We start from the raw sequence: 11409 nt of genomic DNA on the forward strand, positions 1-11409 counted from the left end.
GCTGAGTACAGGCTTGACACTAATATTAAATTCATTCTCGAGTTTTAAGTCTTCTTTGCCGATAAATGTTCTCTATCACAAACACAAATGCAATAAAAAAACATGTACATATATGCATTCATTTGTAGAATTTCCATTGCACCTGATATCTTTTGATGCAAAAACTTCGAAATTTAAACTGTTCTATATTCATTTTGGGTACGCAGCGATTGATGATCAACAAAATGTTGTTATCTAGTATTAAATAATTAGATCCAGAAAAACAAACATCAGTGGGTGAACACTGGTTTCAAAACAGATTTCTGGCACCAATATTTTCATATATTCGTGCACAGAGTTACATTTCAAAATATGCAAAACTGGCATTTGAATGAAATGCATTCATAATAAGTTTTGGATATACTTATAGAAAATATGTTGTGAGCAGAACATCAGAATAAAATGCATTTCCTGAATCCAAAGCATAAGAAAGAATGAATGTCATCTACATGCACATGCAAGTTTTGTCTGTTTTTAAACCAATCTCAAAATATATTGTTTATGGTTTGCATGGAAGTGGCTTTTGGATGAAGTCTTGAGTGCCACCTGGTGGTAGCTGCACCACACACACTGGTGTCACCCTCACACCGCACCCTGATGTCTAGACACAAACTGTTATCAGATACTGCTCTGTGGTATTAGCCTAATGCTGATTTATTTGGGAGTTTGATTACCATTGGCTGTGCGTGATATCAGTTATGGCAAGATGTGTCACTCACTGTATGCGACTTCAAATCTGCTAAAATAAAGCAGAAAATCACTAGAAAATCACTATTGGAGAACTCAGACCCAATTGTCCCTTTAATGTAATAGTTTGGTGACAAACCTCTAATGATTAATTATCAAACGATATCTTGGCGGTAATGACTCATTGCTCTACTTTTTCCCCAAATATGTAATCATTCATAACTTGAGTTTGGGGAATTTGGCAGAACATATTAGAAGCAAGGAGTGCGCCATCACCAGGTGTTTAGTGAGTTCATGCACTTGTGCTGGGCTGCAGTTTGGCTTTTAATACTACCAGTCATGGCTGTTTTAACCTGCTGACATTTCTAAAAGCCCCTTACTGGAAGCAGCTCCTTCCTGAGGCTGAGCGCTGAGGTGTTAGAGAAAATGAAACAAGATTTTGCTTCCGTCCAATGCGCAGATACCCGGAAGGGTGGCACCTGCAACTTCTGCAAATACTTTTATTTGTCCGCCAAGCTGCTGCGCATTGATACAACACCGGAAGTATGGCGGCTGGGCCTTCAAAATACAAGGGTCACTAATTTTTCGGTATTTGAAATAGAAACGTTTAGTTTATAACTTTGACTTTTAGTTAATGTGTGGTAAATGAACGACTGGACTCAACTCGAGTGTCTACATCATAATTCACATAATTTATAGGTTACAAAAGGCGCAGACATTTGTCTTAATCTCAATTAAAAGGGAATAGTTTGTATGGACATGTATTTAGATAGATAGATAGATAGATAGATAGATAGATAGATAGATAGAGTAATTTAACTTTTTACATCAAGGTTCAGCAAAATTGCAGTACATCTACTAGGCAACTTGAGTTTTGGTTAAAACCCTACGAAAAATAATCTTCAACTGAGTCATTAAGTCTGAGTTTATTTAGAGACCAAATCACATTACATAAACCTGTATGTGTATTTATTTAATGATGAATTGGGGTACCTGAAGTGGGTTTTGTTTAAAAAATGGCGGCTGTCCGACTTCCCAGGAGACCAAACTACACCTGGCCTGTAGAGACGACTCTTCAACCACCGCCTCTGTAAAACACACTCACTTAGGCCAGTTGTGACACACTGGGATTTTTATTAATAAATGAATGAATGAATGAATAAATAAAAAAAAAACTTTTGTTAGATGCTAAAATAATCTCAAAACCTTATTGAACTCTGCTGAGCCGGTTTTTACACAGCTCAACCAAGCTAGCTGTCAAAGTGGAATGGCGAAAAGGAGCTCTCGTCAAAATATAAAGTTGTGTTTTCCGTTTTTTTCCCCCATTAATTAACACTCGTCGTATTAATTAGGAAGTTCAGGAGGCTGGTAAAAGCGTATCTCACTTACGTAAAATAATTAAGTTGGTTTTTAGGCATGGAGGCGCTTACGTTACTTAGCTAACCAGCAAACGTTAGCTAGCCTTTCTACCAGATGCTAGCAACACCACTATATTTTGTATCCATTACCTTCGCCTCGCATCTTGCCTTTTTCACTCAGGCTTCTGTTTAACAATACCAACCCTGAAAACCCGTGTTTCTTCAAGTTCACGACACCCGTTGGCATTTACTTGTCTTACTTTGAAGGTTACGACCGGAAGTTTAAGGTTTGACGCTTCATGAATTGACGCTGGCCTCCTGGCTTCTGCCTTTGAGCGGCTGCCCAGTTAGGACACTTTTCAAAGTTTTATGGGAAGTGGCACTTGTTTGGATTTTTTCTGCCAGTGTTAAGCGTTTTGTTGTAACATTTTGTTAGCCGTGAGGGTGAGCTGCGTGCTGTGGAGCCCGGGAGCCGCAAACTAATCCTGCAGCTGTCTGCCCCCATACGGCGCAAGTGGCTCTCCAATATCAGGTGGGTGTATTATTCATTTCCAAACAATACAAATAGACTGGTATATAAACAGGGTTAGGGGTTAACCCTTAATCCTGGCTGTCTTTTAAAATTCAAATGAATTATCCTATGTAAGACTTTTTGAACGTGGGTCCACACAGGCTGCTATCATGATGACAACTAATGCAGCTCTGATGTCTTAAGAGGACCAAAAAAAAACCAAAAAAAAACCTTAATCTGAAAGACTGTAGCTGCAGCTAAGATCAACTGTTTGATCACACTCTAAAAACTAATTAGTGCATCACATGTATTTCTTCACACAGTCCTTACTACTTTTAAAATCTGCCAGCATTCATTCACACTTTGCAGCATGAAAGGTTCAAAATAGATGTGCAAAGGTCTGGGTGAGTGAGGTGAGAAATCTGGAGTGTGTTGCCACCTTTTCATGTGTTTGAGAATGTGCATGTGTGGCAATGGCAGACGGCGTGCTTACTCATCCACGTTCATTCACGTCCACACAGTGTGTCAGTCCTGGATCACTTCAGCTGCAATGGTCTGTTGTCATTGTGTCATTGCCTTTCTGGCTGTGAGTGAATCACCTATCAGGATTTACCCCTATTGCGTATGCAGGATACTGTGCTCACAGGGATTTGAGGAACAACGGCATTCAGCTCGTTCATGATTTTATGTCAGCAAAAGCTTTTTTTAATACATTTTGTAAGTGCTCTGGGAAACTGAAACTTGCAATCACTTTTCCTTTCACAGTCCTCCGCACGCTCTGTTTCCAAGGGATCATTTTCCTAAACAGAGACCTGTTGCCATCACAAATACTGACATTCTGCATTGCATACCTCCCCTGTCTGCCTGCTACAGGTCAACAGGTTGTTTAAAGCCAGTGTTGATGCCATATTTTACTTACTCTGAGACTTTTAGGCCCTGACGGCACACTCCACTAATTCATTTATTTCAGAGTTTGACACTGCACCAAATCATCCCATTTCCAGTCTCGCTCATCCACTTTGTTCCTTTACAGACACAAGAACCAAGCATACTAGCCTGCCACCTGCACCAGTCGATCTCCCCTCGCCCCTCGCCCCTCACCCTGTCGCCCTGTAGCCCACCCGTCCACCCAGCTCCCAGCAGTCCCAGCATCCCGTTTGCACCATGAGCATTCAGCCCCGGAGGATCCGTCTGAAGCCCTGGCTGCTGGCCCAGGTGAACAGCGGCCGCTACCCAGGTCTGCAGTGGCTCAGCCCAGACCACCGGCTCTTCCAGATCCCCTGGAGACACGCCACGCGCCATCTGCCCATGTCCGAGGAGGAGAACACCATCTTTAAGGTCTGCATGAAGGAACACCACTATACTGTCAATACATAACACACAATCTTATAAATATGAGTTTGAGAGAGAGGGTGGTTATACCTCGACTGATATTTTCTTGATATTTTGTGCGACTGCTCAGTATCTTCTAAATTAACATAAATTTTACACAAGTATGACCATGATAGCTGCAAAGAGGCTTTGATTTTTGACCAGCTGTAAGCAGTTAGTGATCAGCATGGCTTTTTGACACAGTGATATAAGGCATGCTCTTCCCAGCACAAACTTTTGGTGTGTCATAGTTCTCTTCTCTTGCCAGAGAAGGTTAGGCCTCTGAAATCACATTGAACAACATATTATCAAAATCCCTTCATGTTCAAATTTTAATTTTTGGTTGAAAAAGCCACTTTATAATGTTTTACCTCTGCAGCTAACAGTTGTCAACATCCATAAGCCACAGAACTGACAACTGGCTGGGTAAAGCAAATGTTTCCTTGGGGACTATTTTCCCTTGCGGAGGAACCCAGTTTCAAGTCATCAAAGGGCAACAGTGCTGCTGCTTTTAGGAAAACTAATGTGGACGACTTTATTACAGTGATTGAGTACTGGTGTGAAGAAAGTTTCTGAAAGTTCATTTTCATATCGTAGTGGAATGAATGGAAACCAATGGCTCGATAAGGGGAGGAAACTTTAAATTGCGCCCCATGTAAACAAAATCCTTTTAGGTGTGTTGTGGGTCAGAACATAGGAAGTTTTATGATTTTCCCCCCTTAAGAGTAACCAAAGGGTGGAATCTCCATTATACTGGAGGTGGATAAACGCTGAATGGCTGACAGTTGATTGCTGCTGCAGCTGATAAATCAGAAAACTGACAAATCACTTTAGTGTTAATTGCAATCAACACTAACCCTCTTCTCTAAACTGTGATTCAAAATCTGTTATTTCATCACATGCTGTATGGAAGTTGATTATCATCATGACATTTCTGCTTAAAAGGATTCATAAACAATGTGGGAGCATAATTTGGTGAACAACAGTAAACCGTTATCAGTTCTATAGACGACAAGCCCAGAAAAGTGAGAAGCACATTAAAAGCGTATCAGGAAGAAAGAGCTGCAGTGACTTCCTTATCCAGAGCCGAGTGTTGGTACAACAGACGCGAGTGGCTCTCTGAACTGAAAAGGCCATAGTTTCATTTCACTGTTTGTCGAGTGTCTGTTCATTCTGGGATTTCCTAAAAGCGTACAGCATCCACATGATCTGTGCTTGCCGAACTTTGCCATCATTTCCTCGTTTCCAGTGAAGTTGTTTCTCCTTTTAAGACTCACCATTGTTCCTAGTTTCTTTCTCACCACTGTGGTCAGTTTGTGAAGTACAAGTGCACCTTACTGCTAACATATTGAATGTTTGTACTATAGAGGCAAATTATGTTGAAATGCTGTTACAGTAAGTTGAGTTTTTCTTATTATGAGCTGAAATGGTAGCTTCTATCCATTGATTCTTATAGATATGAAAGGGAAAGTCTGGGAATATATTGGGAGGAAAAGTCATCATTACTAAGTCTTGAAAATTTGGGAAGTGACACAAAAATGATTGGAAAAATATTGTGCTGCACCAGCACAAAATACTATGCATGTTCTGTGGTTTTAGATATCTGTCGTCTCACATAATGATCAACATTAATCATACTGAACACCAGAATTACAGAATTAATTTTGGCTGTGATATCATTTGGAAAGATATCTAGAGGTGGGGACATAAACTGACATGATAACTGTTTCCCTGGAAACTGTGTGAAAATTTCCACATGAATTTTTACAAGCAAGAGAGGACAGAGGCTGGAAAACGAGCTTAGCATTCTGTTGGCAGTCAGACAGAAAGTATAGAATTTTGAAATGGACTCTGAGGTTATCAACACCAGTCTGTTGGTGTGTCTGTCAGGCCTGGGCTCTGGAAACGGGGAAATACCAGGAGGGTGTGGATGAGCCTGACCCAGCTAAGTGGAAAGCCAATCTGCGCTGTGCCCTCAACAAGAGCCGCGAGTTCAAACTCAAGTATGATGGCACCAAGGAGACTCCGGTTCAGCCGTACAAAATCTACGAGGTGTGCGACCAGCCAGGGAACGGAGGTAAGTGTGCTCTTATTTTTATTTATTTATTTATTTATTTATTTTGACATTTTAAGTTTCCAGCCTGAGGTTGGAGGCTAGATTAATACTAAGTTGAATGGCAGTCCAATTAAAGGGATCCGAGGGTTAGGTTGATACTAAGTTGATGGAAACTTGATATGAAGGTAATTAAAAGTTGATATGAAGTTGACATTAAATCTACTCAAGTGAATGCTGAGTATCTCATCTCCAACAATGTGCAACTGTGTTGTTTTTCATTTTCTTTCAGACGCTGCTGATGAGGATGATGAAGAGGTAAGGAATGAAATATGTAAAATACAAGGAGGCAGTTGTTCAAAAGGCTTTTTTTTTTTTCATTTTGATAACAAAAATATGAAACTCTCATTCTCAGATGCCGAATCTGGTGGATCTCTCAATAAGTAAGTACAATATCCACAGAAATATATTCCTTTGTACATGGGGTTCCTTTGGAAAATGAAGTATGGCAAGACTGATATGGGGAAGGTGATAAATAATGCGCACATTTATCCACCATGCGGTGAATCTGTTCATTGTTCTGTTCAAGTTTATTGAACACTTGAATCTGTTCAAGTTTATTGTAAGGTTGAGAACCAAGATGGTATAGGAGGGATGGACTGAGGGTTCAGAGGGAGGAATGATGGATGAACAGATGGGGGATGGAGGTGAGGGTCAAGGAATGAAGGGATGAGGGTCAAGCGATGAAAGGATTCAGGGATGATGAGTTAGAGATGATGGGATGAGAGGATTGAGAGATGGAAGGATGTGAAAGCTGAGACAAAGTGGAGAGGAACAAATACAGAGTGCCTAAATACCTTTGTGCAGCAATGGGGTCTTTGTTCCCTAAATTAGTTATAAAACTGTATTTAATGTGGATGGCACTGAGCACAGGGACTTTATCAGTGTACAGCTGCTTCATCACTAAACATCTCCTCATATTCACTGATCACAAATGGACTGTCTAAGAGTGTAAGCGAGTTCAAGGGTCGTTTCTTATTTAACTCAAAGTATTAAGTATGCATTCGCATATATTCTATGTAATGGAGGAAATATTGTAAATTACTTCTGATATATGTGCTCATCAGCTTTGTTGCCATATATTTTATGGCTGTGTGGTAGACTAGACAGTGAAAGGTTTGCTGTTTGTGAAAAAGAGGATCTCCGATATCTGTATGTTTGAGATGTTTCCTCTGCTCTCTTCTCCAGACCCCCGGATCAGTGATCCGCCCTCGTTCTCCAACTTCCCCACACACACAGATGTGACCCACTTCAGCGCACCTGTCAATGGCACATTTGGCGCAGCCCATGTCATCCCTATGCCTCTTCTACAGGACGGTATGCACACCGAACCCAGCGGTGGTCTTCCCATGACCTCTGACCTTCCTCAGCCGGACTTCCCGGCCCAGGTCCAGCTGGCGGGCAGTGTGGACCAGGGCGGCTTCATGCATCATCGAGGGCTCCCTAATGGGCTGGGCATAGCTCCTCCTGGTCTCCCAGAGCTGCCCTCCATGCCTCCCGCCGCTGCCTCTGCAACCCCTGGGCCGACCCCAATGGATGCCAGCTCCATGCCAGGGGTCCAGACCCAGGGAGAGGCACAGGTCCAGCCTTGCAACCTGCTGAACAGCCTGCCATGTGAGAAGCTTTCCCCCCACTTGCTTCAAGAGTTTGAATCAATCTCTCTCTGCTGTTTATTTATGTCAGTGAGGAAAGCTGCATATTGCAGCTTTGAACTCTAAGTGTTAATTGACATGTGTATCATTCCAGTAGCAATAACTCAATATAGTTATTATATTTTTTGGGCTGTAGTGGAATCTATTAAAATAATACACATGCACATCACACCCAGCTATTGGCACACAATGGTCTAAGGTGTGGTAGATAGTGTGACAGGTTCTGTGGTTGCAGACAATGAAAATACAGTGATATTTCAGTGTGTACAGGACATTTGTCTAGGACTTGATAACACCAAAAACCGTAACAGCAGACAAAATAACTTATCATAATCATGCATATTTACTTAAAATTTTCACTATGTCCCTTGTCCTTTTTCCTATTCTCTATCTGCTCCAGTGACGGATCTTGACCTGAAATTCCAGTACCGTGGTCGTACAACAGGCTCTCTGACCGTTAGTAACCCCCAGGGCTGCCGGCTGTACTTTGGCCACCTGGAGCCCACCCCGGAGCAGGTGGACCTCTTTGGGCCTGTCACCCTCCAACAGGTCCTGTTCCCCAGCACGGCAGAAATCCAGAACCAGAAGCAGAAGTTCTACACCGACGCCCTGCTGGATGTGATGGACCGAGGCCTGATCCTGGAGATTTGGGAGCAGGACATCTATGCGATCCGACTGTGCCAGTGTAAGGTGTTCTGGTCCGGACCGGGGATGCCCGAACAGGGCCCACCCAATCCTATGGAGCGAGAGAAGAAGATCAAAGTGTTCAGCCTCAACAACTTTTTACAAGGTGAAGGGCTAGTTCATGAAGTTCATTGGACCTCCTGAACTTTTGGAGTAAATGGGGACTCTTCTGGTACAGCTTTGGGAAAACAATAAAATGTCTATCAAATTTCTATATAAAGCTCATGCAGCATAATTCAAGTTTTTTGTAGTCAAACAAGCCCAATATTAACCTATCACCTTCTATATTTTGCTCACTGACAGTACTCTGGAAGACTTTGCCTAGCTCTGTATGTTCTAGACTGCAGTATTGCCAGTAAGGAAAATGTAGATTGCTTGTCCCGCTCGGGTTACTGGGTTAGTGCTGGTCTTTGTCACCTTCGTAACCAAGTAGCTCCACATTTGACATGGTGGACCGCGGGTACCAACAGACTGTTGGATGGTGTATTCCAGTCCACACATGTTCTTGAGAGTAACAAGGAAAAAGAATTTCAGTTTGCAGTTCAGATTTTGGTGTAAATGCTGATATTGTTTAAAAATTAGTACTGACTTCAGCCTTGGAATGGTATTAATGAGATTTTGGTTATCATGACAGCAGTAAAAAATCTGTGCCTTGTGCATGTCATTTTTAATGAGACTCTGTGACTTCTTGAATGAGATTGAGACCAGTAAGGCCATCATCACATTAAATGTGTTTAATGCATTGTTCCCAATTGGAGGTTCATTCAGTTTGTAATCCAAGTGTTGACTTGTGTTCAATGTCCAGATGAATTCTAAACGGTGCTTTCAACCCTTTTTTTACCAGCTCTCTTTAAAGATTTCATGAAAACATTTTGTCGGTGAATCAAAGATAAAACATAACCTAGACTGCCACTGTCCGTAACCAATCAGTTTCATACATGTTTCAGTCACAGCATCCTTTTGTAGGAGTCTGCACAATTAGCTGCAACACAGATGCATTAGAAATTGTGAATCCAGGTGAATGTGTGGTTTTGATCAGATTCTGTTGCCTAAATATTCTTTTTGCTTTTCTGTCTTGACTTACATGAAAAACAGGGCTGATCTTGTTCCAGAAGGGTGAAACCCAAAACCCTCCACCCTTTGAGATATATTTTTGCTTTGGGGAAGACTGGCCAGACAAGAAACCTAAGGAGAAGAAACTTATCATTGTCCAGGTTGGTAACTCTTTGTTTTAATGTGCCACATATTTGCTGGGCTTCACTCACCGCATTTCACAGGGCATAGACATGTCTGAGCTATCAGTTGTGGCACTAAATCTGTGGCACTCTCTATATATATATATATATATATATATATATATATATATATATATATATATATATATATATATATATATATATATATATATATATATAAAAAAAAAAAAACAACTACAGCAGCCAAGAGAAGCCACTTTTCAGTGCAGTAATGACTCATCTCTCACTGGCCTCAGGTTGTGCCTGTAGTGGCACGGATCTTGACAGAGATGTTCTCTGGAGAACTCAGCTGGTCCACAGACAGCATCCGCCTGCAGATCTCCAACCCTGACGTGAAGGACCAGACAGTGGAGCAGTTTAAGGAACTGCAGAGGCTTCTCCAGAGCCAGCATATTCAGGGGCCCTGGGCTCCAAATGTACCCTGAACCAGAGGGTCAAAGACTGGTGATGACTGGTTTTCCACAGGTCCTGCATCATGACTCCACACAAGGACTCAGGGAGACTCCTCAGAGCCTGAGGCTCGCCTCACCACAAAGAATTCTTCCAGTGGGGTCCCTAGACCCTTCATTTATGTGTGTTGTCAACATTGAGCCTATTTTCTGTTTCCACGCTATGGGCAACAAGGGAGGCTGCCTGGTGCAGGTCCAGTTGCATCTATATAGCTGTCTGCAGCTGCAGTTTTTGACAGGAAAATCAAGTATCTTGGCACATTGTTTTGATGAGATAACATAGCTAGCAACCAGTAATTGAGTAGCACTGATCAAAAATAAGCAGAAAAGGGTATAATGGATGCAACCATTATACAAAAGCAGTGTTTCTGAGACATGTATTCTTGTAGCCTTTAAATGAAATTTGTTAACTGGGAAACTTTGAGTTCCTGTAAATAATACATTTCTTCATTTGGCACTTTGTAAGCAGAAATCTGTTAATGGCAAATGACCCTGAAACATACAGCTGTGGCCACCTTGCTGACAACGTCGACCTGCAACACATCAGCCAAGTTTCCCTGGCCACTCACCTCTATAGGAAATGGAAGACTTGTTGATCATTTTTTTCAGTGAATGTAGGGTAACTCCTCTGAATCGGGAGCTAACACTTCAGTTAAATGCTGTGCTGTATGGAGGTGTTGGATGACCTACACACTGTATTTTAATTTCTCTTTGGTAATTTCAATAGCAAATAAGGCTCCCATTTGATTTTTTTTTTTTTAAGGATTTCAATAAATACCACTGCAGTATTCTTTTGTACAGGGCCGGGTATCGTTCCTCTCATTTGACACTCTTAAGTCGCCTTGAATTTCCTGTTGAATTCTTAACCACATCTAATGTAAAACAACAGTCTTTCAATATAATGTGAATAACAAACTAATCTATTACTGGCTTCTATCTACTATAACCCTTTACTCCTTTGTTACCAGATGCATACTCTTAAAGCCATATAATGTCAAAGTATTTTTTCATAACTGTATTTTGTGCATTCTGGATCTGTGCTTTCTCTATTAACATAACTACTGAATGTAATATACTTTTTTATATGAAAACTGATTTCTAAGTGGTAAGAAGGGACGAAAAAACACCTTTATATCAGCGGTGTACTTTTTGTAACAGTAGTTCTGCCCCTCTCAAGATGTATGGGTAGTGTCAGGATTTTCACACTTTGACGCTCACTAAATAGCTGAGCTCTGGATATCAGATTACATTAGCAATTCAAGTGAGGATTTCTGAACAGTGAGGGGAAA

The 11409-nt window shown here is 41.4% G+C and overlaps 1 protein-coding gene across 1 annotated transcript; it reads left to right on the forward strand.

The window, feature by feature from the left end:
- Positions 1-2351: 2351 nt before the first annotated feature.
- Positions 2352-10918, forward strand: irf5 (interferon regulatory factor 5). Its single transcript, XM_030045760.1, has 9 exons — positions 2352-2616; positions 3629-3933; positions 5857-6043; positions 6312-6337; positions 6435-6462; positions 7268-7693; positions 8132-8521; positions 9511-9629; positions 9908-10918. The coding sequence occupies exons 2-9, from the start codon at positions 3760-3762 to the stop codon at positions 10094-10096; spliced, it is 1539 nt and encodes a 512-aa protein (XP_029901620.1). The 5' UTR covers positions 2352-2616; positions 3629-3759; the 3' UTR covers positions 10097-10918.
- The last annotated feature ends 491 nt before the right edge of the window (positions 10919-11409 follow it).

This window comes from Myripristis murdjan, chromosome 23 (assembly GCF_902150065.1).
Source record: "Myripristis murdjan chromosome 23, fMyrMur1.1, whole genome shotgun sequence".
Lineage (NCBI taxonomy): Eukaryota > Metazoa > Chordata > Actinopteri > Holocentriformes > Holocentridae > Myripristis > Myripristis murdjan.

Excerpts from the sequence above, each read along its gene's own strand:
- irf5 (XM_030045760.1), top strand. The coding sequence starts at position 3,760 with ATGAGCATTCAGCCCCGGAGGATCCGTCTGAAGCCCTGGCTGCTGGCC. Across the intron at positions 6,338-6,434 it reads CTGATGAGGATGATGAAGAG|ATGCCGAATCTGGTGGATCT; the intron begins GTAAGGAATGAA and ends TCTCATTCTCAG. Across the intron at positions 8,522-9,510 it reads CCTCAACAACTTTTTACAAG|GGCTGATCTTGTTCCAGAAG; the intron begins GTGAAGGGCTAG and ends CATGAAAAACAG.